The 25,277-nt window shown below is 39.6% G+C and overlaps 1 protein-coding gene across 2 annotated transcripts in view; it reads right to left on the reverse strand.

Moving 5' to 3' along the window:
• SLC25A21 (solute carrier family 25 member 21) overlaps positions 1-25,277 on the reverse strand; it is a 532,071-nt gene that overhangs the window by 10,670 nt on the left and 496,124 nt on the right. For both annotated transcript variants that reach the window (XM_061611678.1, XM_061611677.1), the window contains 3 exons: positions 20,900-20,966; positions 13,168-13,227; positions 7,531-7,638 (listed from right to left, as the gene is read on the reverse strand). In XM_061611678.1, coding sequence (XP_061467662.1) covers positions 7,531-7,638; positions 13,168-13,227; positions 20,900-20,966 — 235 coding nt within the window. The remainder of the gene's footprint in view (positions 1-7,530; positions 7,639-13,167; positions 13,228-20,899; positions 20,967-25,277) is intronic.

Below are 25,277 nucleotides of genomic sequence, written 5' to 3' on the forward strand. Positions count from 1 at the left end.
AAGGTCATACAAATACTTAAGCCCACCTGTGTACATGGACATGCACATGTGTGATTTATTCTATCATCCTGTTTGTCTGTGGACAAATTCTTGGCACAAACATGGGGAGCAGAAGCAGTCCTTAAAGAGCAGGTGAAGGTGCTCCTAGTAAAGGGAAATGCTCCTTGGTCATAGGGCCGCAAGAGTGGAGATGCCTATAAGATAGGCTTGTTTCTCCTTGACTGCATCTGATTAACAGCTCAAGGAGACAGGAAGCATTAACAGTGTCTCCCACCCCAATGATGATCATTTTGCCTCTTCTCTGTTCTCTGCTGTGGTAGCAGGACTCATTTTGCCATACAAAAATCTTAGAAATAAATAAATAAATAAATAAATAAATAAATAAATAACTACCACCACATAGGCACCTAATTCCTGTGTTATGTGTTACTGACACTCAGAGCTATAGGAATGTTGTGCTGGCAGATGCATTGCTACCACACTGACCCAGTTCTGCCACACTAGACAGCTGGTATAAGATGCTGTTTTAGCTACAGCTGTATAAACGTTTGTTTACGCCTCAACAGTTGAACTGCCTCCAATAAATGAGCCACACTCCACTCCACATTCATACTCCAATGAGTGGCCCATAAATTGAAGCTGAATTCTGATAAGAGAGAGGTGTTATGTATACCGAGTTCTCAGGACTCAATGGAGCAGGTCCTTAGAATAGGAATATTCCTGGATCCAACATTGTCAGGTTGCCTTGATGACTAGGAGTGCCTGTTCTATGGCTGGTTTGCTAGTTATAGCCCCTTTGGACATAGATTACTTGGCCACCATACTCTATGCTGTGGTAACTTCTAGCCTGGATTATTGCAATATGCTTTATATTCTTTATTTCTTAATTAGATTTATATCCCGCCCTTCCTCCCAGTAGGAGCCCAGGGTGGCTCTATGTGGGGCTGAGTTGAATACAACCCAAGTTACAGCAGCCAGATTACATTTAGAACTCACACAACCCCTGCTTTGAAACAGTTGCACTGATTGTCAGTTAATTTTTGGACCCAATTCAAGGTGCTCACATTAGTGTTGAAAGCGTTAAACAATATAGCCCAAATATCTGAAACACCTCCTCCTTCTCTACAGATGCTTTTGGGTGTTAAGATCAGCAGAGGGGGCCGTTTTTGTAGTTTCACCACCCTTAGAAGGTCAGGAGGTGGCGGCCCAGGAGGGGCATTATCTGTGGCAGTCCCTAAGCTGTGGAATTCTTTTCCCACAGAGGTACATCTGGCACCTTCATAATGCAGTTTCCATTGTATGCTGAAAACTCACATTTTTATCCTGGCCTTTTGATACCTGAGATAGATATTTTAGGACCCACACTATTCTCTTGATTGCAAACTGTTATTAACATTGAATTTTTAACTTGTTGCAATACTCCCTGGGACCTCATGGTGAAATCATCACTGTAATCTCTCTTAACACCTAGTTTTGATTATCTTGACTGTAAGATATGGAAACTCTCACCCTTTAGGCAATAAATGAATCGGACACTGAAGGAAAAGTGTCAGTTTCCCTTATACACATATTTCTAAAGAACAATTATAAACATTCTAGACCTGGGTGGGGAACCTTTGGCCCTCCAGATGTTGCTGAACTACAACTCCTATCCAGAGCTTGGAAAAGTTACTTTTTTGAACTATAACTCCCATCAGCCCAATCCAGTGGCCATGCTGGCTGGGGCTGATGGGAGTTGTAGTTTAAAAAAGTAACTATTCCAAGCTCTGCTCCTATCAGCCCAAGCAAGCATGGCCAATGGCCAGGGACGATGGCAGTTGTAGTAATATCTGGAGGGCCAAGGATTGCCCACATTTGTTCTAGACCCTTCCTTTAGTTCATTTTGGGAATATCTTGACTGAGTGTGAGAAAAGTCTCACACTTTAGCCCAGGAATCAGGAACTTCTGGTCCTTCAGACGTTGGACTACAACTTCCATTGTCCTTGACCATTGGCTACGCTGGCTGGGGCTAATGGGAGTTAATACAAGAAAAGCCCTGCTGTGTCAGACCAAACACCCATCTAGTCCAGCAACCTATTCTCACAGTGCCAGGGGCCTATGGAAAACCTATTGTGTTGGAGGCTAACAAGATCTGGAGGACCACAAGTTCCCCATTCCTGCTTTAGGCCACCCTTGTACCACAACCACAAATGCCAGTTTTCTATAAAACAATATTTCTAATCAGCAATTGTAAGCATTCCTTTTTAGATTATCCAGGGAGAGGCTACTTTCAGAACAGAGGAACTTTGTATCTAATCTGTTCTTTTATTGTGGCAGCACCTACACTTTGGAACTCCCTGCCTATTGATATCTGGCAGGCACTTAGCTGCATTTTTTTTGTCACCTGCTTAAAACATTTCTGTTTAGGCAAGCCTGTTCAGACATGTAGAGTCAATATGTTGTAATCTCTTTTTAATGTACTGCTGCTTTAATTGTCTTTTAATGTTTTCAATTACTCGTTTTTAACAGTCTTATAATTTTAATATTTATTGTACACCATTTAGAGTTTGTTTTTTAACCGCAAATAAATTTTGTTAAATAAATAAACAAGCTGTGTGACCATTTCTGGAGTCTTAAACGTTTAATACTCCAATGTGAAACAATGTATTAGTATGAAAGATTGCTTTTAACATTTTTACTGTTATGTCTTTAGTCCCAAGTTAAAGATTATTTTTCTAGTCAATTGCTTGCTTAGCTCTGCTTTTCACTAATGTTACCTTTGTGTAATCAAATATTTAATTAGAAAGGCAAAACATGGCTTCCCCAATGATGCTTAAATAGGGAAATGAAGAAAATTTTGACTACTGTTCTGTAAACAGTACGCATTTCAATACACTTATTTGTTTAATGAGCTTCCATTGCAAAATGCCAGCAAAAACAGCCAACAGAATCAGCCAAATGATCCCAGTAATATCCAGTACATCAGGTTAGTGCTTATTCAGGTGACAGCCAAGCTGAACTTTCTTTTCATATTTTGTTTCACCCTGATTTACATATATTTAACAAGGATAGATGACTTGTTTGGTAAAAGTAAAAAAAAACAACCTCACACAACTCTCCAGTATCACATATTGTTTTATTTTGTTTGGTTTTTTAAAAACTTACTTATTGTAAGCTGCCCAGAAAACTTTATGTCATGGGGAGGCATACCAATACCACAAATAAATAAATAAATAAATAAATAAATAGCTACAATAATATTTGCCTGCTTCAGCAGGTCTGTCCAGAACATGATCTTGCTATACTGTAGGTAGTCTCAAAAACAATAGGAGTGATCTTTTTTGAAAAGGCTTAAGTAAAAAAACCCACGATTATGTAAAACTTCTTAAGGTTATACTCAAAAGAAATGATACACATTCAAGTAAAAAATATGCTTTGATTAATGTGTTGCATATGTGGAAACTTATGGCATGACCCAGGCTAAGTTAAGGGACATTAACAGTGAAATTCTATGCATGTTTACTCAGAAGTAAACCCCATTGAGTTCAATGAGGCTAATGTCCAAGTAACTATGTACAAGACTGCAGTCAGACAGTGCAATCAGACAGTGAATCCCTATAACTATTTACTCAGAAGTAAGCCGTATTTCTTTCAATGGTGCAATCTTATCACTCTCCCTGACAGGGAAAGCATAGGATTGAGCATGGTCACTTCTCCACTGGCAGAGAGGAGCACCACTCCTGGGGGAGGATCCATTGTGGTGGAGGCCCTGAGCTGTGGCTTGGCAGGTGGGAAGCTTGATTGATTCCCCTGCCACTTGTAGTCACCAGAAAGCCAAGAGACAAGGCATTTTGGGGTGGTTAAGAGGTGCCAGAAGCTCTGGATTCATGAGACAAACCATGGCTTAGCCCCAGGTAGTGCAGCTGCAGCAGAACCAGGGGATGAGCGTTGAGGCTACAATTTTTTCTCAAGGAGCCTACATTTTGCTCATTTCTGCTAAGCCATGGTTTATCTTACTGTTATACACAAACCAGGTTTTAGTGTCATTGATTTCAGTAGGATGAAGAAACATTTAGCATTTTTGTTAGTCATTTCATCCTTAAGTTTACAATTTGATTATTATCTGTTATTAGGAAAAATTATTTTAATATTATTTAACAGAATTTATATACCACTTGATTGTAATAAAACCTCAAAACAAAAAATAAAATAAATCATAAAATTATCAATAAATGATAGCTAAAACAGGTATTAAAGACATTCAAAAACTTATTAAAATGAACAATAAGCTAAAACAGTATTTGTTTATTTAACAAGATTACATTCAGTTAATTTTTGTGGCTGCCTTTAAGATTTAGTCAAAAAGTCAAATGAATAAGTACAAACATCTTTGCTACCCATTTTTAAATATCTCATTTATTTAACCAAGGAAAGGAATTTTCTACTAGTTTCCTGTTTTCTTCAAAAAGTTCTTGAGCATATTCAAACATGTTAAGACATATTGTTCACTGGTAGATTCATTTCTATTGCATTTAAAGGAAAAAACCATGTTTATTTACATAGGAGCCCTTTATGAAAGGCATACAGAATAATTATATTCCACCAAGGAGGTGGTGAAGAATACTGTGGACTTCTATATGCTCCTCTGCTTTAAGTGCACTTGTTTTCTGTGCTCTGGTCTACAGTACAGTTTTCTGTCCTCCCAAAGCTCTGGAAGGGAAAGATTCTAAAGGAAAAAACTGCTGCTCAAATCACCCTGTGCTTCTAGTGCCTATTTGCTCTTTAAACAAGCCCCTTTGCCATATGATGCACCTCAATCTCTTTCAAGATCTCAGGGTTAAACCACATGTGAAGGTAAATGTATATATCTAAGGTGCAGTTTTTTAAAAATGCAAATAGTAGAGGCTGGGGACTGATAACTAACATAATCAGAGCAGGTATGGAGAAGGGATGTAACCCTTTCCTTCCCTGCTGTGGTCCTGAGAAAAACCCTACTTCTGATGCTCAGATGTGAACAGGGAGTTTCCTCCTAATCCAAAGAGCACCTCCAGAGAAGGGATTTTCCTGCAGAAGGACAGAAAAGGAGGCTGGCCTTGCATCTAATAGGAACAGAACTTTTATGGTAGCGGCAGCTACCATGTAGAACAGCCTCCCCTCAGACACTAAGCTTGTGCCATCTTAATGAATTTCTGGCACATGCTGAAACACATATCTTTTCATCCATAGCTTCCCCAACTGGTGATACTGGAGTGTCTTATGGCATCAGCACTATGCATATTATGTGAGATAACTTTTAATTATTGAACAGCTTTAGTTTTTTATTGGTTCTAACATGCTTTTCGCTGTAAACTGCTTTGGATATTTGTAAGAAAAAGTGGTATAGAAATGTTTACAAATAAATAAATCAAAACTAAAAGGGTTACATTCCTACCTCCCTGCCTATTCTGATTTTGTGATTATTAATGCCACCAGCTAATGCTGTTTGCATTCTAAAAAAACTGCACCTTAGATGCAAAGACACATTCCATGTCATGTCTAGTTTGGCCCTTAGCAATGGGGCATACAGAAAAGTATCTTGCTACAAAACTCAAAATTTGTAAAGATCGTTGGAATATTGCTTCACTGGAGGAGGCTGAATGAGATGAACTTGGATTAATTTCTATGTCGGTCAAGAGTTACAGCTGAGATCCAAAGAAACACACAACCAGTACTGTGCACCCAAGAGATCTTTGGGTGTATGTTTCTCAAAAAGAGGTCTCCACTGTTCTCAACAGGTCATGTTGCAAACATCTGTTGAAAGGGAGAGAACTTTTAAAGGCAGTTTGTCACAGAGCATGGGAATTTGCTGTGTGTGAGAGATGGGGAGACAAAATACTGTGCTAGGAACGTCCAAGCCTTGCACCTAATGTAGCACTTGGATCATAGCCTAATTGTCTTGGCTGAAGCACTTCTAAATGTACATTAAAAATACAACTGTAAATTTATGGTTTGCTTCTAGAGTGCTGGACTACGACCTGGGAGACCAGGGTTTGAATACCCACACAGTCATGAAGCTCACCGGGTGACCTTGGGCCAGTCACTGCCTTTCAGCCTCAGAGGAAGGCAATGGTAAAACCACCTCTGAATACTGCTTGCCATGAAAACCCTATTCATAGGGTTGCCATAAGTCGGGATCGACTTGAAGACAGTCCATTTCCATTCTCTATGCAGGCTCAGGCTATGGTCTGAAGGCACATGAGCCAGCACCCTGCTGAAGCTAAGCAAGGTCAGGTCTGGTCAGTGCCTGGATGGGAGACTGCCTAGGAACCATATGTAAGCCGCCTTGGGTGTCTATCATGAAAAGAAAGGCGGGGTATAAATGTAATAAATAAATAAAACCTCAGTGCTTCATCCAACATATAACTGGAACCTTGTATACTTGGCATATCTGTGGATATGAATGTGTAGGGGTGGAGAGAGCAATTGCACCCAACTGGTTCTACCTTTGACCTGTAAGCATTAATTGGAAGCTGTGACACAGAAGCCATGTGCTCTATAGGCTACTCTTGAACATGTGGAAGTCAGGCAGAATGGCTGATGAATGCAACCCTATCCCACTGCCACCATTCTAATCCACAGATGTATTGCATGACAGCGGAAAGGCCATAGCAGAGTGCTAGAGCAGATGCCTTGCAAGCAGAAAATTTTGGGTCCTATTCTTGGTATCTCCAGGCAAGCCTGGGAGACTCCTATCAGAGCTGCTGGCTGCCAGTCAGTGTAGTCAGTACCAGGAGCAGTGAGGTGGAAGCAAATTTGGGGCTATATGGGTGTACTGTCCAGAACTGCACAACTACAACATTGCTGCTGCCTTATCCCTATCCCTCCTGATAACTGGCAGTGACATCTCTGCTGGAAGGTTATTGCTGTGTCTCTGCCCCATTAGAAGAGCCCCTTCGGGGCAATACTGGGTTAAATGGACCAATGGTCTGGCTCAGTATAAGGCTGCTTCCATGTTTCAGAGGGTTAGCTTCTAAATTTTCTTTCCCAGCAAATACAAAAGCCTATACATATGGTGGCTTTGAGAACTTCCAATGTTCCCTTCCAATCACTGATTTTCAGCATATTAGAAAAATAATAATATCCTGGGAGTCTTTACTGTGGAATGTTGAAAAACCAAAAATGTAGGTTTACCTTCCACACTGTTAGAGAGGGGACGTATTTTGAAAACAAAAGGCTGTTTCCTTTCTATGTTTGCTCTCTCTTGCTCTTCCTTCTATTCCCTTTCCTTTGTTCTCTGCTGTCACAACTCCATTTCCTATTATAGAGCAAAGGATGCTCCAGAAACATTGAGGAGCCACTGCCAAATACATATTTTTCACCGCATCATCCGTATCAAATTTGCTTGTCCAGCAAAATGGCAACACTTAAACTGGGACCATCAGTTGTTTTACATTGCCCCAAGATATTCCCCTCTTCCTACAACTGTTGCACAGCTCTTGATTAACATTTTATACTTATTATCCAAGCACTTGCATTTCCCAACATATTGAAAAAATATTTCAGTTGCTGTACCTCTGTGAAAGCATCCCGATTTGCCTGCAGGCTAACCTTGACTACTTCAAAAGGGTTAACCACAACTGCTTCTGTTAATCCAGATCCCAAGCCAGCAACTGCAAATGTCTAAAAGAGTTAAATCAATCAGTTTTCATGCACACTGCGGTAAAACATCCCCGTACATCACATTCTGAAGTTGAGCATTAAGCTGACTGATATGATGAAAGTGGAGAGACCTACCCTTGTGCAGTAGTATACCATTACTAAACAGCTTTCGTCCTTGATTAGATGTTGACAGTTCATGCAGAAGAAATTACAAAAGCCACAAACCACATTCCAAATATTCAAAATAAAATGTCAAAGTCCTATCAACAACGTATTCTGTCTAAATGGGGGGGAAAAGCTTTGTGACTGATTTAAGAAATGCATATGTGGTAAAGCATGCCCTCCACATGCAATTTAGGGAGAGTCTTATCCATGAAGAATAATTTACACATTTTAATGTGTATAATATAGCCACAAAGACAGCTCTTAAAATCGCTTACCAGCTGAGTATAAAACAATGCGTTAATCATGTAGTAAATCTAATATAAAGAAAAAACAGGACTAAATTGCCGTGTTCCAATTAAACAAACAATCTTCTTAAAGGAATAGTTCTCCAGGGAAAATTTCACCTCTGAAACAACTTAAGTGAGGTATTAGTAATAATGAAAATGAATACATATATATATACCAAATAACAGACTGCTTTGCTGCTTTGGCCTTATAATAATTCATAAACTACAACTGGCATTCAAGGCATCAATATAAGTAAAACAATTCAAACTTTATATAGTTTACCTAATATTTAACCTCTGGCCATAATCCAGCACACCCTTAGTTTTGCTTAAGAGCATTGATTTCAATCATCTTTGAACCGATACTATTAATACTATTTCCTAACATGCAACATATTTTAATTACAGTGGGTTTTTTGAATTTCCTGGCTCTTCCAAAGATAGCTGAAAACTGGGGTAGGGACCATTTCTGGAGAAGCTTCCAACTTTGCGGGGAGTTGGAGGAAAAATGGGGAAACTGCAGATCAGTTGGGTGGAAGTGCTTGAGCGTGACAGAGACTGCAATCCTAAGCATGCTCATATGCTGCTAAGATCCACTGAACACATTGGGGCTTACGTTTGAGTAGGATTACGTGGTGAGGACCTTTTTGGACCCCACACTTCATAAGTACAACAGAATTAATTTTCAGTATTCTTTCACACACTGAGTGAATAAGCCAATGAGTGCTGTGTGTGTGTTGGGGATGGAAAGTTCTGTCAATATCAGTTCTCTTAGTTTCTCATTTTTCAAATCTTAAATTCCGTGTTCCATATTTTCTGCAGCAATTTGTGATTTTTTTAAAAAATGAAAATTTATGAAATTCATGGAAATTCTCCAGCATTTTAATGTGACTTTGGCCTAGGCAGTTTTGACTAATGTACACATTGTTGCAAGCAATTTCTCATCATATAATGCATTTTGTATGTTATTTTCACATATATTCATTTTTATGCACACTTGCCCCTAACATAAGCATTTTTGTAAACATTGGTTGGCAAACTGCACTGCAAAATTTGAGTAAGTGCAAATTTCAAAGGATGGCTGTGTTTTGGTTCACATATTGACTCGGAAAGTGCAAATTTGATAAATTCAGCTTTAAATGTGAACTAAATTAAATTTCTTGCACATCCTGTGTGTGTGTGTATGTGTGTGTACACACACACACCATATAGTCAGATATAATCATACCAAAGTGCAATAATGGCACAGTCTAGTGCCACCACAGGTATAGCACTGACACATAGGACTCGACACAGCCCTGTTATCCATTCCTCTATTCATGCCCAGGCAACGCACCAGGGAATTACAGTGTATGGGATGTCTGTGCACACCTTCCATATCCAGGTCTTTTTCTCTCCTCAGTGCAAGTGACTCACTCTTGAGAACAAGAGTAACATGCATTGTATTGGCCTTTTAAATAAATAAAAGAACTGAGACCAACTGAAAAGGGCTTGTTGATCCTTGACTTCCTGGAGGGAGGAAGCTACACACTCACCTTGCCATCAGGCCAGAGAGAGTTAAGGCCCAATTGCCTGCTGACTTACAGTTTAATACCCAGTGGCAGCCCCATCATTGGGCATATTGAGGCAGCTATCTTCTGTAGCAGTTGCTGAGGTGGGGGTGAGGTGTTAGAGGGCAAAACTGTGTGTGCCAAGTAGGGATGGGGGAGAAATTACATTTGGTTCACATTTTAATGCAAATGTATCTAATCTGCACTTCCCCAAACAATACAAGAAGTGGAACACAGCTATCCTTCAACATTCTCAGAATCCTGCAATGCCGTTTTCGAATCAAAACATGTTATAAAAATGTGTGTGTTAGGAGAATGTGTGGATTAAAATGCAGACAAGATTTTTAAAATGTATTATATTAAGAAAGAATGCTTGCAAAAATATGCATGTTAAGAGAAACATACACTGAAATGCTGATGAATTTTCAGAAGGACATTAAAATATTCATGAACTGATGCAGAAATGTAGAGATCTGAGACTGAAAAAATGAGAAACTGAGGGAAACCAACATCAATAGATTTGTCCATCTCTTGTGCCAGGTGACCTGTCCTGAGCCCCTGAAGGTAACCTGCAGCCTTCAGGTGACACTGTCCCATCACCTCTGTTGAAGTAAGGTTTAGCTGCCAGTCCAGTTGGCTTCTGTATATGGAATGAGGTGGATGCAATCTTTTCTACCTCAGGCAGCAACATTTCTTTGGCAAGTCCTGTTGATGCCCACACAAGAGTGTGGTGTCTGAGCAGAAAAAAAACCCACCTGGGTGGTCAGGGCCTATCCCAGAGTTACTCTATCCATTGCTAAGAACTGGCCAATGATTGAAGAATTTCTTCAGTTCAGTTCATTCATTTATTTGCTTAAAAACATATAGGAGAAAGATTTAGATTGCAAGACAATATTCAGTTTACTGTAAAATGGTTGTGATTACAGAAAGTAACATTACACTGTACATACGTTTTGTTGAATTTTCCATGTGGCAGCTGCAAAACCTCATCAATCACAAATTTATGACCGTCAAACAAAACAGCATATGAAGAGCCTGATGAACCAGGCCAAAGGCTCATCTAGTTCAGCATCCAGTTCTCACAGTGACCAACCATACATCCATGCAAAGTCCACACACAGAACATGAGTGCAATAGCACCTTACCTGTAATTCTCAGCAACTGTTATTCCAAGGCATAGTGCTTCTGAAAGTGGAGGTTGTGCTGAGACACCACACACTTAATATGTTCATTATTAAATGCATTGGCTTGGATCCTAAAATAACTTAAGGAAATTCATAGAAGGATTTTTTTTTATCCCTTCTTCCCTACTATACCTCCCTGCATATCCTGAAAAGCCATTCCAGGAGTTCTCCTGAACAATGCAGGATAACAGGAAACTGCTGAGATATGGAGAAATCACCCAAAGTTGGACAGACCTCCATAATCTTGGGAAATTCTCCTCTCCTCATTGCCCCCCCACTCAATTGAACATTGTCTGACTCTCCTAATGGTGGGAATAATATCAGAAAGGCAATTAGAGATAATTATATATTATCTGTATTTTAATTATTTGTTAAATTTACACCCCACCTTCCCATCAAACAGTGCTCAAGGAGGCTAGTACAGGAGCGCCCCACTCATATGGCGGATTACATTCTAGACCCTGCAGAGCTTGGAAAAGTTACTTTTTTAAACTACAACTCCCATCAGCCCCAGCCAGCATGGCCACTGGAGTGGGCTGATGGGAGTTTAGTCCAAAAAAGTAACTTTTCCAAGCTCTGCCCCTGCCTAAAAGTGAAACCCACTGAAAAGTGGAACTCCGTCAATAAAATGGCACCTGACGCCCGAAAAATGCAGTAAAAGCGGTACAAGCGCCGTATGAGTGGGGCCGTACTCTAATTGAAAGCAGCCGTATTAGCGGAACACCAAAAAGCGGGCCGCCGAAAAGCGGGCCGCCGAAAAGCGGGGCCCTACTGTAATACAAATATAATAAAATACAATCAAACAGCAATAAAATATAATGTTTAAAAAGAGATAAGACTAAGGGACAGGTAAAACACTTATTTTTCTTCCAAATATTTATATACCATTTAATATTCAGAATTTCTAAGTGGTGATAAAATCCTACAAAAAATCAATTACAGTCAGTTTAGGGGCCACAGGCTGGCTAAATAAAACTGTAGTTCCTGCAAGAAGAAGTTAATCAGAGATGGAGGTAGCATAACAAGGCCTTCTTTAGCAAGGAGTTCCAGATACTGGGAATGCAACATATCTGGAAACAACATCTGGAAATGTAATCAATTGATTTGAAGAGGGTTGGGTTGGAATATAGCCTCTGAAATCAATGAATCTAAGCAAACATATATATATGCTGGATTATGGATGTTGTAGACCCCACACCAACCCTTTATTCAGCTGGGAAAAAGCATGTCCTTGTTTGGTAAACTCTACCAGATCCAGAGGCATTCTCCCCAGCTTGGAAGTATATCTCTTGTTCATCTTCACCACCTCCATTCAGAACAGCTCTTGCATCATTACTCTTACTTCCTCTACCATGGCTTTATAACATACAGTTAAGTATCCTACAGTCTATGAAGCTCAGTGAACCATTGTATTATTTGTGGGTAAAGTAGCATCATTTTCTCCTAGTACCTTACATTTGCAAGATGAGTTAGAGCTTTCTCTATTACTTTAAGGATTTATCTCATATTCTCTGAAAAATGTGACAGTCCAGAAAAAAGAAAAGGGGAGAGAGACTGAGAGAGGGTGAGAAAGAATCTTTAAGAACCAGAGACAAATGCAGTCATAATGGTAATATAACAAATTTAATAACTAGAAAAGTGATGATTTAAAGTGTCTCCCATTTCATGATGACTTCACTTCATTTTGGCCAATTATGTACATTCTAATAGGAAGTCTCTTGCATTATATGATAAGCAAACATATGCTTGTCACAAAACTTCCACTGAGAGAGCCAAACTCCAGAAATGCTTCCAATCCCTTAACTCGTTAAACCAGGAAATCTATAATCCAGATGGTCAAGATGTTTTGTCAGTGCACTCTTCCAATTTGCTTTTTGGTAACTGCATTAAAATCAGCTACATGGACTGATTCCTGGGTGGCTTATGAGATGCATACTGCCCAAGAACATCCAGGCATAAATTCTCTTCCACATTTTACATAAGAAAAGAGGGTAGGATCCAGACTGGCAAGAACAGTAGCTCCACTAGCATATGATGGTTTAAAGTTCCTCCTTCATGTGATCCCCCTCTAAAAAATACCCTCTCAAGGTCCAGAACGTATGAGGGACTGCCAATGGAAGGAATTTTTGCTCTTCTACCACATGCAAGCCAAAGCTCTTCTGTTGGTCCACAGAGCATTTGGATCTCACATAACTTTTCCCTTGCTTTGCTCATCCCACTCCATTAATTGGACCAATATGAGGAGAAAAGGAGAAGAAGGAAGAGGGATGAATCATGGGAATTGAAACACTGCCTTCATACGTGAGTCTCCTTATCCCCATGACAAAATCAAACGTGAATACAAAAGTGTATATCCTCACTTACCAGTGCTGGTGACAGCGAAACATTTCCTAGTAATTTCTTATATTGTTCAAAGGTGAAAAACTGGAAAGTAAACACAGTGAAATTTAAAACTCAAGAATGGAGTAGAGATTTTATCATAGAAAGCTGTTTACCTTTATTAGTCTAACAAAAGACAAAGAAAGAAGGATTTGATCTGGTGGTACGTTGTTGAGCGATTAGTGCTGCACACATGGCTTTGGTTAAACTTGAATTGGGCAAAAGTTGTGCTCAGATCACTCAAAAACATATATTAGAAATATACAGAATACACATACACACATATATACAGATACCAAGCACTCAATCCAATTTATGGCAACATCTCAATATCTTTTTCATTCTTATACCAGAAAGAAAATAACACTACTTTCCAAACTCCTTCCAAAACCAAACAGCCATTTGTCATTTGTGTAGCTTCTTATTCCGAGGACAGAATTCTCCTTACAAAAATGTGAAAAGCTTTCCTCCTGGCTACAGGGAAGCTTCCGTTTTATCATTTAATGTCAGTTTAAACATCTTAGGCAGATCTCATAGTTGCAAAATCCATTGAGATCAACAATTCTATGCTAACACTCTTTTACCAGCTTACAAATGATTCAGAATCACTCTGATGCAGGGATTTATTCCTTTAAAATATTTTAAGAACAGTGTTATATGGGATTAAGCAGAATATTAACAGATATTTTATTTATTAGTATCACTGTTTTTTAAAACAAAATAATGGATTAGATTCACAGGTGCACAAGTCCAAGGCTGCCTGCCTGACTTTTGCATTCACGCCTTCTGCAGCCCCTTGAGCCTACTCCCACATCCTCTCATGAGATCTGGCATGTGGAGCTGCAATGGGGAAGGAGAAATAGCAAAACTAAGTGGAGGCACCATGGAAGAACTGAGCTTGCCAAAATGTTGAACTCATTTTCATTTGCTTTAACCTTGGCTGATTGCTTTATCATGAACCCAGCTCAAGAACCTACACGTGGTGGGTGGCCACAGGGATACCACTATTGTGGTTGTTTGGGGAGATGTTATCACTGCACACATTATAGCACCACCATGGCAAACGAGGAAAGGACATGGCCCTCCCAATAGCTAACTACATTTAAAAACACCAAACCACATCTTCAAGTTTAGCATCACGTTTAGCATCACATCTAGTTTGGCCCACAGATTCTTTCCTAACATTAGCTTTACTTGGGCATGTAGGTCCCACCATGGTTAAATTATCTGAGAGAGAGCAAGAATGTGCTGGCTGACCCCACCCTTTCCGTTGTATTTCCATGCCCAACCCTGTCACTCTCCACATGCTGGAGGGTGAAAGTCAACAAAGGTGCTTTTATGCAGGGATTAGCTGGGGAACTCAGTCACACAACCCATTCAGCAGGCTTGAAGTCACTTCCCATTAGCTGATGAGGGGTGACTTCATCCCTGCTTTTCTGCAGGGACTGGCTGTGTTGTTGAGTTCCCCATGGAACTCGCTCTTTACCTGCTCCAAACCTGATGTCACATATGACATCAGGTGTGGGGCAGTTGGGCATGGTTTGGGGGAAACAGCCTTGCAGACCAAATCTGGCCCATGGGCCAGAGGCTCCCTACCCTTGATCTATAGGATACCTCTCCTTGCCGAGTCCTGCAGCTTCCTGTCATTTCCCACCACCATTCTCTGGTCTTGATATTTGCTGCCAGCACTTTTTGTGGCTATCTGGCTCGATTAAAACTCTGTGCATGCGCAGTACTTAAGAAATCCCCATGACATCTAAAGTTTCAGAAAAAGACATTATAGAGTTGGCAACAATGCTCAGCAGCCAGCAGCACAGCTGCATCCTGGAGCAGAACAATCTGCACTGACATCCAGTGAAGGAGACAAACCGGAGCAGCCGAAGGGAGTCCCAGAGACTGACCTGCAGGAACAGCCAGCACCTTCTTGTAGAGGATTACCTCAGGCCTTGAAAAGCATAGCATTTTGTGTAGTTGGTAATCCTGCTTTTCAGGATGCTAAGGGTTAGCACTGTTTTGTAAAGTACATAATATACAGCATTTCTTTTTAAATCATAGCGTTTCCATTCCCCCCCCCCCATTTTAACAAATTGCATGCACGGCATCCTTGGAAGCAATCTTTTTTTCTTCAGTTCATCTTCTATAAATACTGTGTTTCTATCATTTCCGCCTCCCTCTCAATGTTTAACTCCTTTGAAACGAAATCTACAGGGGTATGGAGTATGTTTGGGCCTGTTTAAATGGGGTTGAAGATGCATAAGGAGCTCTTCGGTGTGGATTAGAGAGAGGTGTAATGGAACATTTAGTTGTTCCTGCAACATGAATGAACTGGGATGGGTGTGTGTGCATGCCCTTTAAGAATGTTTAAGGTAGAAGTGGGAACATGTGTTCAGCCAGGGACTGTACTCCCTTCTGGGCAACCTTCAGAGGACACATGCCAGGGGTGGGTGGGACCAGAGGCAAAAGTGGGTGGAGAAATTTCCTCTTGGGCAGTATGCTCGTTTCTACACTTGCTTGTACACCATGCTCTACCCCCTATCCATGCAAGCAAATCCTGATAAACATGATCAAGAGCACATTCCAGACAGGGAAAAACACTCCAGGAGGGTGCAATGTAGGGTTGGTGAGGGATGGGGCCTTGGGAGAGTACTGAGGGCCAGATAGAGGGGCTTGGGGGCCAGATTTGGGGCCTGGGCCTGAGGTTCCCCTCCCCAGCTTGAAGGCTCTGGGGTGCGCTAGCTGGACCATTAACTGGAATGGTCTCACAGCTGTACCTCTAGGGCAGCAGGTGTCAACTTGTGTCATCCTCTTCCTTGTGCCATTCCTATTCCCACATTATACCCACTTCAGGCAATTTCCATCAAGGAGACATGCTGGGGGCAGCAATGCTTGGGCTCCTCTACTCTCAAAACCAAATTGTAGGCAGCTCAGCACGTTGCTCCTGATTTTTCTCCCTGGTCCCCACCATGGGAGCATTGCAGAGATTTCTACCGGATTATTAGAAACACAGCATGCATTCCACAAGCCTTGGTTTTTATTGATTTAGTCAGTTAATACATTTCTATAGATTAAAAAAAAACCTCCCCAAAGTGGTTTACAAGTCACATTTCTTACAATAAAATGCAATTTAAAATCATAAAACACCATAAAAATCTCAAAACAATATTTGAAAACATTACTCAAAGGCAAAAGGACCAACACTAATCCAGCATAATATAGATTTATCAAAAATTGAGAGTTCTGCAACTCAGATTAAATTAGCTGCTACAGGCAGTGGTAAAGATCCATTTAACATCCACAAGGGATGGCACCTGTCTATGTCCTATGGAATCTGATTCTACAGCTGTGGGCCCCTCCTAAGAATGTCCTCGTTGTGTGCACTCACCAATCTGGCTTCCTTTATAGGCATGCACCCCTGAAGGGCCTCAGAAACAGATCTTAAGATATGGGCAGGTTGGTACAGATATGGACAGTCTTTTAGGTAACTTGATTCCAAGCCATTTAGGGCTTTAAAAGTTGTCACCAGCACTTACAATTGGGCCTCGCCTGGAAATGCACTGGCAACCAGTGCTACTGGCACAACAGAGGTGTGATGATACATCCTGACTGCCTGGCTCAAACCAATAGCTGGGCAGCAGCATTTTGTACCATGTGAACTTTCCAGACCATTGCACACGAGCAGACTGTCCCGGACCACTGCCAGAAATCCTTCCTTCTGAGGAATGTCCCATTTTCAGACCTCTATGAATCAGGGTACCCATGTACCAAAATTCAATATTCAATTTGTTGTGGAAGTATCGTAACAATTTGTTGTGTCATGTACCATAACAATTTTGATGCTTCATCGTGAGTGTGTGAGTGAATTAGTGAGTGTCATATATGATGACTTGTAGTATATAGATGGGATTTTATTAAAGAGATCTAAAACATGTGCTAATGAATGAGGCACAAGCATTATGAAAAATGTCAACTTACATTGCTTAGCACATGGAAAATCCATCCTATTGTTATATTAAAATATCTCATGAAAACTGCAAATCACAACTTGACAAGTTTAATGCACTGAATAAAGTATAGGACTCAATGTTTAAAAACGGTGCTACTTTGATCTTATGATCAATATATTTGGACAATGATCCTTCATAGTACAATCTATTTGCACTATGAAGTAACTGCCATAGAGATTGATTGGGCTTACTCCCAGGTAAGTGAGCATAGAATTGTTCTGTAAAGCTGCAATCCTATATACACTGCTCTGGAAATAAGCCTCACTCAAGTAAGTGGGTCTTCCTTCTGAGTAGGCTCATACAGGATTACACTGTAAATCACCTATATTCTGAGGCAAACAAAATCAATGTGGTTGTGCAAAACTAGGTGAAATGAGCACAGCAGCCTCAAGTTATGTAAAGCCTAAATGGCAGAATTACAGTGAAATCCTTTGCCTGTCCTCTCAGAAGTAAGCACCATTGAGTTCAGTGTGACTTACTCCCAGGAAAGTGTATATAGGATTGAAGCCTAAGTATCAAAGCAGATTTTTATATTGCTCCTGAAACTAACACATGCAACACTTTTCTATTCATTGTTGCACCTAATGGAAATATAGATATTTCTTAATGTTTTCCATGTTCTCCATGTATGTTGCCTAGCAAGCTTTTGTTCTTAAAAATTGCTTTCAAAATACCAAATGCTACCCAAAGCCATGCACAGAAGAACTAGTTAGTATCTAGCAACTCTGTTTCCTATTATGTACACAGTTTTGGAGCTGAACAATATTAGGAAACTCTAAACGAAGGATTGAAGTGGACAAACCAAGTATGAATTAAGTCTGTCAGAAAACCTAACTGTTTGCTTCCACGCTTCACTTTATTTAAGAGCTCTAAATATCATTATCATGATCGAGAGAAGGAACTTTTGTTGCTGAGCAGTGATTTGGTATTTTTTGCTGTTAAAAAAAAAAGCTTTCTTCACAAAATTCCACGGAAAAATAGTTGTAAAATATATGTCGTCATGTACAGTATCTAATAACCATTGCTGTCCATCTGGCAAAGATTCATTTAAATCTACGTTCCACAGAGGGGGGAAAACACAACAGAGTACTTACCATATGTCTCAATAACATTAAGATAAAAATGTCTAGGAAGGAGCATATGTAAAATATGTATTTGCCCAACAAGATCATCTGTTAACCATTGTGCTGGCACTGTTCATGTCTTTTCTTCAAGTGCAGACTAAATCAGGGCTATAAAGTTTGGCTTTTCATCCTTCAGAATTACCAGCTTTCTTTCAAAAACTGGGGGTGGGGGAGAAAGACAGAGAGGCACAGACAGACAAAAGGGTCTGAACTCTTCAAAGTGAAATTGTCTTTGACACATGGCGTCCAAGTGACATATTACCTTAATTATAATGGCTTTATTTTTACATGCAAATGGATTTACCAAAGGAATAGACAATTATATTTTTCTTCTCAACAGGAACTCGGCCTTGTTTGTTTATCTGAGTGATCTTTTATCAGCACAGCAGTTTTATAATTCAAGGCAGCCTTTCTCTGCAAGTTTCTGAGATGTGGATGGCAGGTACAGACGCAGCTGTACAAAATTACATCAATACAACTCAAATTATTGTATCAAATTTGGAAGGAAATCCAAGGGTCATCCAGCACCCCCTCTCCACAAAACATTTGGTGATCAGAATACATCACTTCCATTTCTCTGGGTATATTGGGAAATCTATAATTACCTAGTTACAAGATTGCAATCCTATGCATACTTCTCTGGGAATTAGTCCCACCAAATTCAATGTGACTTTCTTCTAAGTAGACATGTACAGGGTTGCATTGTAAGTGCTGAAACAATGGAAAAGTTATCTCCTTTCACTACAAACTGTAATAAAAAACCCTCAAATTTATATTCTTATAATTATGCATGTATCCAATTATAGAAACTGTTGGATTTTATATATATATATATATATATATATATATATATATATATATATATATATATATATACATATATATATATATATATACATATATATGAGAGAATGTGTGTGTATACATGTATTACTATGAAAGTTTTAGTTTGCAATCATTACACATTTATCATTAGATTTTTGAACACTGAGTGTGTGTATGCATTCACATGCATGAAACCACAAGATCTGTTTCTTTATCTAAGTCAAGCACTCCACATTCTTTTCTATTTTCAATCAAAGATTAGCAAGCAATCCAACAATTCTATATGAAATGCAAGGTTACCAGCAGACAACTGAATTCCAGACATATGTGAAGAAAAGTGGAACCAGGACACCACTATTCCAGCAAGACAGATAGTGAGTTATGTGAAAAGAGGTCCACACTCAGCTTAATGGGGCTCTGAAGTGAACTAAGCACTTTATCTGACATTCCACATAGCATAATACTTGCTTAACTGTCCATCTATTTCATGAAAGACTCCAAACATTCATGTTTGAGGGTTTGGCTTTTTAAAAGAATTGATGCAAGGAGCAGTTTCATCTGGCTCAGGTGTTATATGCGGACTGGCCACCCTCATCAGTTTTCTCAAGCTAAATCATGGTTGTGAATATTTCCAGGAAATGTTGCGCCCCCCCCACATAACATTTCCCCAAGTAAGTGTGCAGCTTGAGCCCTTAAAAAAATATTTTAAACAGTCCAGATTTTATAATTTATTTATTTTCATATGTTTTGCTAGAAGCTGCTTTGAGCACAGGGAAAGCAGGTAATAAATGTTTGACATAAAAAAACAAATAAAGTCCATCTGTGAATGCAACAGGTTATATGTGAAAAAGCTCTTAATCAGATAGAATGTTCAATCCTCTATTTGGAAAATAAAAAAGTATTAGATTTTAAAAGATGGTAAGCTCATTATTTATTTATTATATAGTTATAGTAATCATTGTTGCTGTTGTTGTTAGTAGTAGTAGTAGTAGTAGATAGTTAAGCACCAACAGCTTACATAGCATTTCACATGACAGCATAAATAAAAGACAGGTTCTTGTTCCTAGAAACTTGCAAATTAAACTTAGACAGTGTGTGTGGACAGAGGAAGAGGAGAGAGGGGAAGGACCAGAGTAACAAGACACAAGAAGACCCCCTCCAGGATCACATCAAGAGCCCATCTATTTTAGCATCCAGGACAGTTCAGATGAAAGAGAGCAAATATAGTCTCACATACACCTTGGACTTCACCTTAGTTTTGGATGAGAACTAAAGGTTTAATGTCAGTGGGTTACAATTTTGTAGGGAAAGACATGTGTTATCCAATAGCAGTCGGTGGGGCGGGGCAGCAGCACTCACCTGATCTCCATGGCCAATGTTGCTGCTGCTTCTTGGGAGGTAAAGGGGGAAGGGTGGGGTGGCGGTGAAGTCACATGGTGCAAATGGATTGGTGGAGCCAATCCAGTGCTCCCACCAGTGCATTTACAATGTGCTGACCTCACTGCCACCTTGCCCCTCCCCTTCTACCTCCTAATATAGAGCAGCAACATGGGGGATGGGAGGTCAGGTGAGCACTCACCATTACTGATATTATCTTTCATATGTTGCACAAGAGTTAACTCTATTGGTGGGGTTTGGCTCTTTCTTTCTTTCTTTCTTTCTTTCTTTCTTTCTTTCTTTCTTTCTTTCTTTCTTTCTTTCTTTCTTTCTTTCTTTCTTTCTTTCTTTCTTTCTTTCTTTCTTTTGAAGGAAATAATGGCCTACCTTTACTGCCCTTTTGGGTGTTTCAGCCAAGATTGGAGGGAGTATCCCTTTGTAGAAACCAAATAATCTATTGAAGGAAAAAGAAGAAAAGGTTACGCAGGTATATATGAACATTAGCCAAGTGGTAAACCTGTTTTCTTTTCAGAATAAAACAACTAATCTCAAGGCATTCTTAATTATTCAGAACAGCCCTTATTGTCAATAGTGATGTTCTGTTTTCATACCTATTGTGTAACTGCTGCTGCAGTCCTTAAATTACTTGCCCTGAGTTAATGCCACTGAGTTCAACAGGACTAAACTGCAATAAATTATTTGAGGATCATGACACAAATCTGAGTTACACCTCTGAAACAAGAAGCAAGAAGTAATTTCAAATTCAACACACAGCTAGCACCCCCCCCAACCATATAAAAAATGAAAGGTATATGTTTGGATGGCTCCTTCAAAATTTAATTCAATATGCAGGAACAGCTACAATTTAATTTCACTATTAGATTTGTGCATATTTTCCAGTAGAGCTATCTATGTGAAGTCAAATGAATGTGAATTTTTCCTGCCCTGGAATTATACTAGCCTCACGTGGCCCTTTGCCACCATTTTGTGAATGGCACAGCTTTAGAAATTACATGATGCTTGAATAGATTTTATTTAAAGGAGAACTGAAAGCAGATGGTAACTGTGAGCTGATAAAGGTAGTACTTAAAAGTACAACAAATGCAGCTCATCATCACCTGCTTTGCTGAAAATCAGATGATGGGCATTTCTATAAATTTCTTCCCTTAAACACCTTGTCTCCAGAGGTTTTGTATGACTTGTCATTAGTGGATTGTAGCTTATGTAACACACATCTGACCTGTCTTGTCTGCACCTCACATATCTATGAATCAGCTTTGGTGCTGCATTACAAGGGTTCAACTTGAAGTCTGTTTGTGCACCCCAAGAGGCAGGCCAACTCAGTGGTTGTGGAAATTGGGAAAAGAAAATGTGCCTTCAACCTAGGAACATGGGAAATAGCAAATAATGGAAAGCATGTGCAGTGTGAGCAATGAAAACCCAAAACTGCCCGATTTATAACCAGGATGTCTTGTGATGGAAATGTGTCCTTACAAATATTTCTACAGAAGCAGTTTTACTAGGAGGTAAGTTGGGACAGCTGCCTTAAGCAGTAGATTTTGGGCTTCAGAAAAGAAATCTTAATACATGTGCACGAGCATGTTTCAGAAGACCACCACACAAAAACATTGTCCATTTTAGCACCATCCACTTCATGTTCAGTTATAGGGATAGACAAATCTGTCCATTCTGGTTCCTTTCAGTTTCTCATTTTTCCAATCTTATGTTCACTTTGCCACATTTCCTCATATGTTTGTGATTTCTTTTTAAAGTCCTCATGAAAATTCATTAGCATCATACACAATAAAAATCACACCAAAACCAAAATCATAGATTACTGGCTAATTGTAACAGAATTGTTTTTCTGCACAAGCCTGGCAGCATAGAAATGTTTGCAGAGAACATTTAAAAATCACTGATCACTGTTGAATCTCTGTTGGAAGAGCATTCCACAGGACTCAGCTGATAACACTGAAGCCTCCGTTTTGTGTTAATATCAGATGAACCTCACCAGCCATGGAAGGTAGGGATGGAAGGATCTGTCAATTTCAGTTCTCTCAGTTTTACTTTTTTCCAGTCTTAAATTCAGTTCTCTACATTTCTGCAGAAATTTGTGGGGTTTTTTTTACAAAAATATTCGTCAGCATATTAGTGCTAATTTCTCCTAATAAAACACATTTTTGTATGCAGTTTTGACTAATGGGCACATTTTTCAGACAATTTCTCCTAACATAATGCAGTGTTGTCTGCTATATTCATTAATATATTCATTTTATGCACACTTTCCCGTACAATTATGCATTTTTGTAAACTTTGTTTGAAGAACTATATTGCAGAATTTGGATAGGTGCAAATTTTGAAGGATGGTTGTGTTTCCATTCTCATACTGTTTTGGAAAGTACAAATTTGATAGATTCAGCTTTAAATAAGAACTGAATCAAATCCCCCCCACTCCTACTTGGGGAACAACCAAAGGTACTTCTGTAAGTAATCTCAGTGATTTTGGAAGTGGCATTGGGCAGAATCAGTCATAAGGGGGGCTCCCATAAGGAGTCCAGTGGGGTATACAATGGCCACGCCCCTATCTTGGGAGGGTCATTGCCTCATCCAGCCCACAACCCCTCCCACTGGTTGGTCAGCGGGACCACAGGTGCCTCGGGTTCACACCCCATTTGGGTCTAAATCAGACCAATTCCCAAGAGTAGTTCCCAACTGCTTCTTGGGTTGACTAAGCATTCCTGCAGCAAGGGATGCCTGAACGAAGTGGATCCTGGCCCTACTGCCATGCCAAACCCACTTTACTTGCTCTGATCAATAAAGTTGGGGCCCTACTTCACCCAAAAACCTGTGTCTGTCTGAGTTATTCCTGTTGCTAAAGGGGGTGCAACATGCTCCTACCACACAAGTAATCTCAGTGATTTTGGTGTGCATTTCTCTTAGTATACACGTTTTTATGTTACTTTCACTAATATTTGCATTTTATGCACCCTTTCCCCGAATCTAAGCATTTCTATAAATTCTTTTGGTTAGAGAATTGCAGCACAAAATTCAGAGGGGAGTGAACGTTAAAGGATAGCTGCCTTTCAGTCCATGTATTATTTTGTGAAGTGCATATTAAACTAAATCACAGTTCTCTGCCATCCACAAAATATTACTGACCAAAGATTCATTAAGGTTTATGCTCAAATGTTGACATACTTATTTCAATAAAGTAAGAGACAAGTCTATCAGTCATAAATTGTAGATGACAGAGTTAGAAATGAATGTGAATCCAAGAATATTATACAGAGGAACTGAATTCATGTGATGATGTTCATGATGGTTAGAAGATTCACCTTTATTGGGCAGTGTTTGTGTGAGAGGAAACTGCTTGCCCAGTTGGGCTTTTCTATTCCTGCTCTCTGATGCAGCCAACTGTACTTTCTCGAAAAGCATCTCCTGACAGTGTAGAGGGCTAAAGTAAGGAAGGGGATTCAGAGAAAATTGCACAGAGGAAGCTTGTGCAAACTCTGGATCTAAGCCATAACTTTATGGAAAGATAGGGTTCATAAGCAGCTCTGTTCTAAAACTGTATATATACATTTCAACATTTTTTGGAGGTCAATTCCTTTTCTCTAAGCTGCTCTTCAGGTAGACATCTAATTTATTTTGACTCCCTTCCCCTGCTTCCTCCCTTCTTTGGTTCTTAACTTAGAAGATTTTTGGTGCTATTAAAGGGCACTTTGATATATATCAGTATATGCATTTCAGTTCAAGGCAGGCCCAAGACATTCTGCTGCCTGAGGCAGAGCAGCAAATGGCACCCTCCACCCTCACCAAAAGTCAGGGTGCTTAGTACTCAAGGCCAGTCAAATTATTCTGGCACCTAATGCAGAAAACCACACAAATGCCTTTCTCCATCTCTGTCAATTAATTTACAATAACAATAAATTAAAGAATCCATTGTCCTTTCATTACACCCAAAATTATCTGCTTAAGGCAGCTGTCTCACTCTGTCTAATGGTAGGGCCAGTGCAAGTTGATTGCATGGAGTGTCCCACCATAGTTATTTTATGGTGACTGACCAAAGGAGGAGTAAAGGAGGAGACAAAAGTGAGGATTAGTGCTCAGCTCCAGCCTGAAAGTCAAGAAAGAAACCTTCTGTGCCTGTTAACAAAAAATACTTCTGATAAATATATAATAAGACTATAGCGACAATTATATTAGCGGCAGTGACACTCAGGCAATTCCACACTCACAATTAACCATCACATGGAGGGGAACAGGGAGTGTGTCTGCAATGAGTAGCCTATTCTACGTGTGTAGGCTCCCTGAGTGATTTAGATACCTGGAAGCTTCTAAATTGTGTAGGGAACCTGCATGAGTAGAAAAGGCTCCCTATTTCAGAAGATATCCCTTCAACTCACGGAAAGCAACAGGGATGATAATGGGAAGATGATGGGCTCCAAGACAGAGATAGTTCTAAAGGTCCCATGGCAAATTCTAGGACTTTCTTTTTTATATTCTCTTTCATTTTTGCTATTGTTCGAAGAAAAGGATGGCATCATCAGCCACATGTATGTTGTTACAAATTTTCAGTACTAAAGAGGAGGAAAAAAGTGTCATTACATGTCTAAATTTTTAGCAAAATGGAAAGAGTTAACAGCTACAACTTTAGCTGAAGCACAGTTAAAATGCATTATTTTGTTTCAACATTAAGCATCTAAATGAACATCACCATTCAATTGTGTTCTGGGCAACCACCCAAATTCGTCTTTGCAATAGT

This window comes from Rhineura floridana, chromosome 2 (genome assembly GCF_030035675.1).
Source record: "Rhineura floridana isolate rRhiFlo1 chromosome 2, rRhiFlo1.hap2, whole genome shotgun sequence".
NCBI lineage: Eukaryota > Metazoa > Chordata > Lepidosauria > Squamata > Rhineuridae > Rhineura > Rhineura floridana.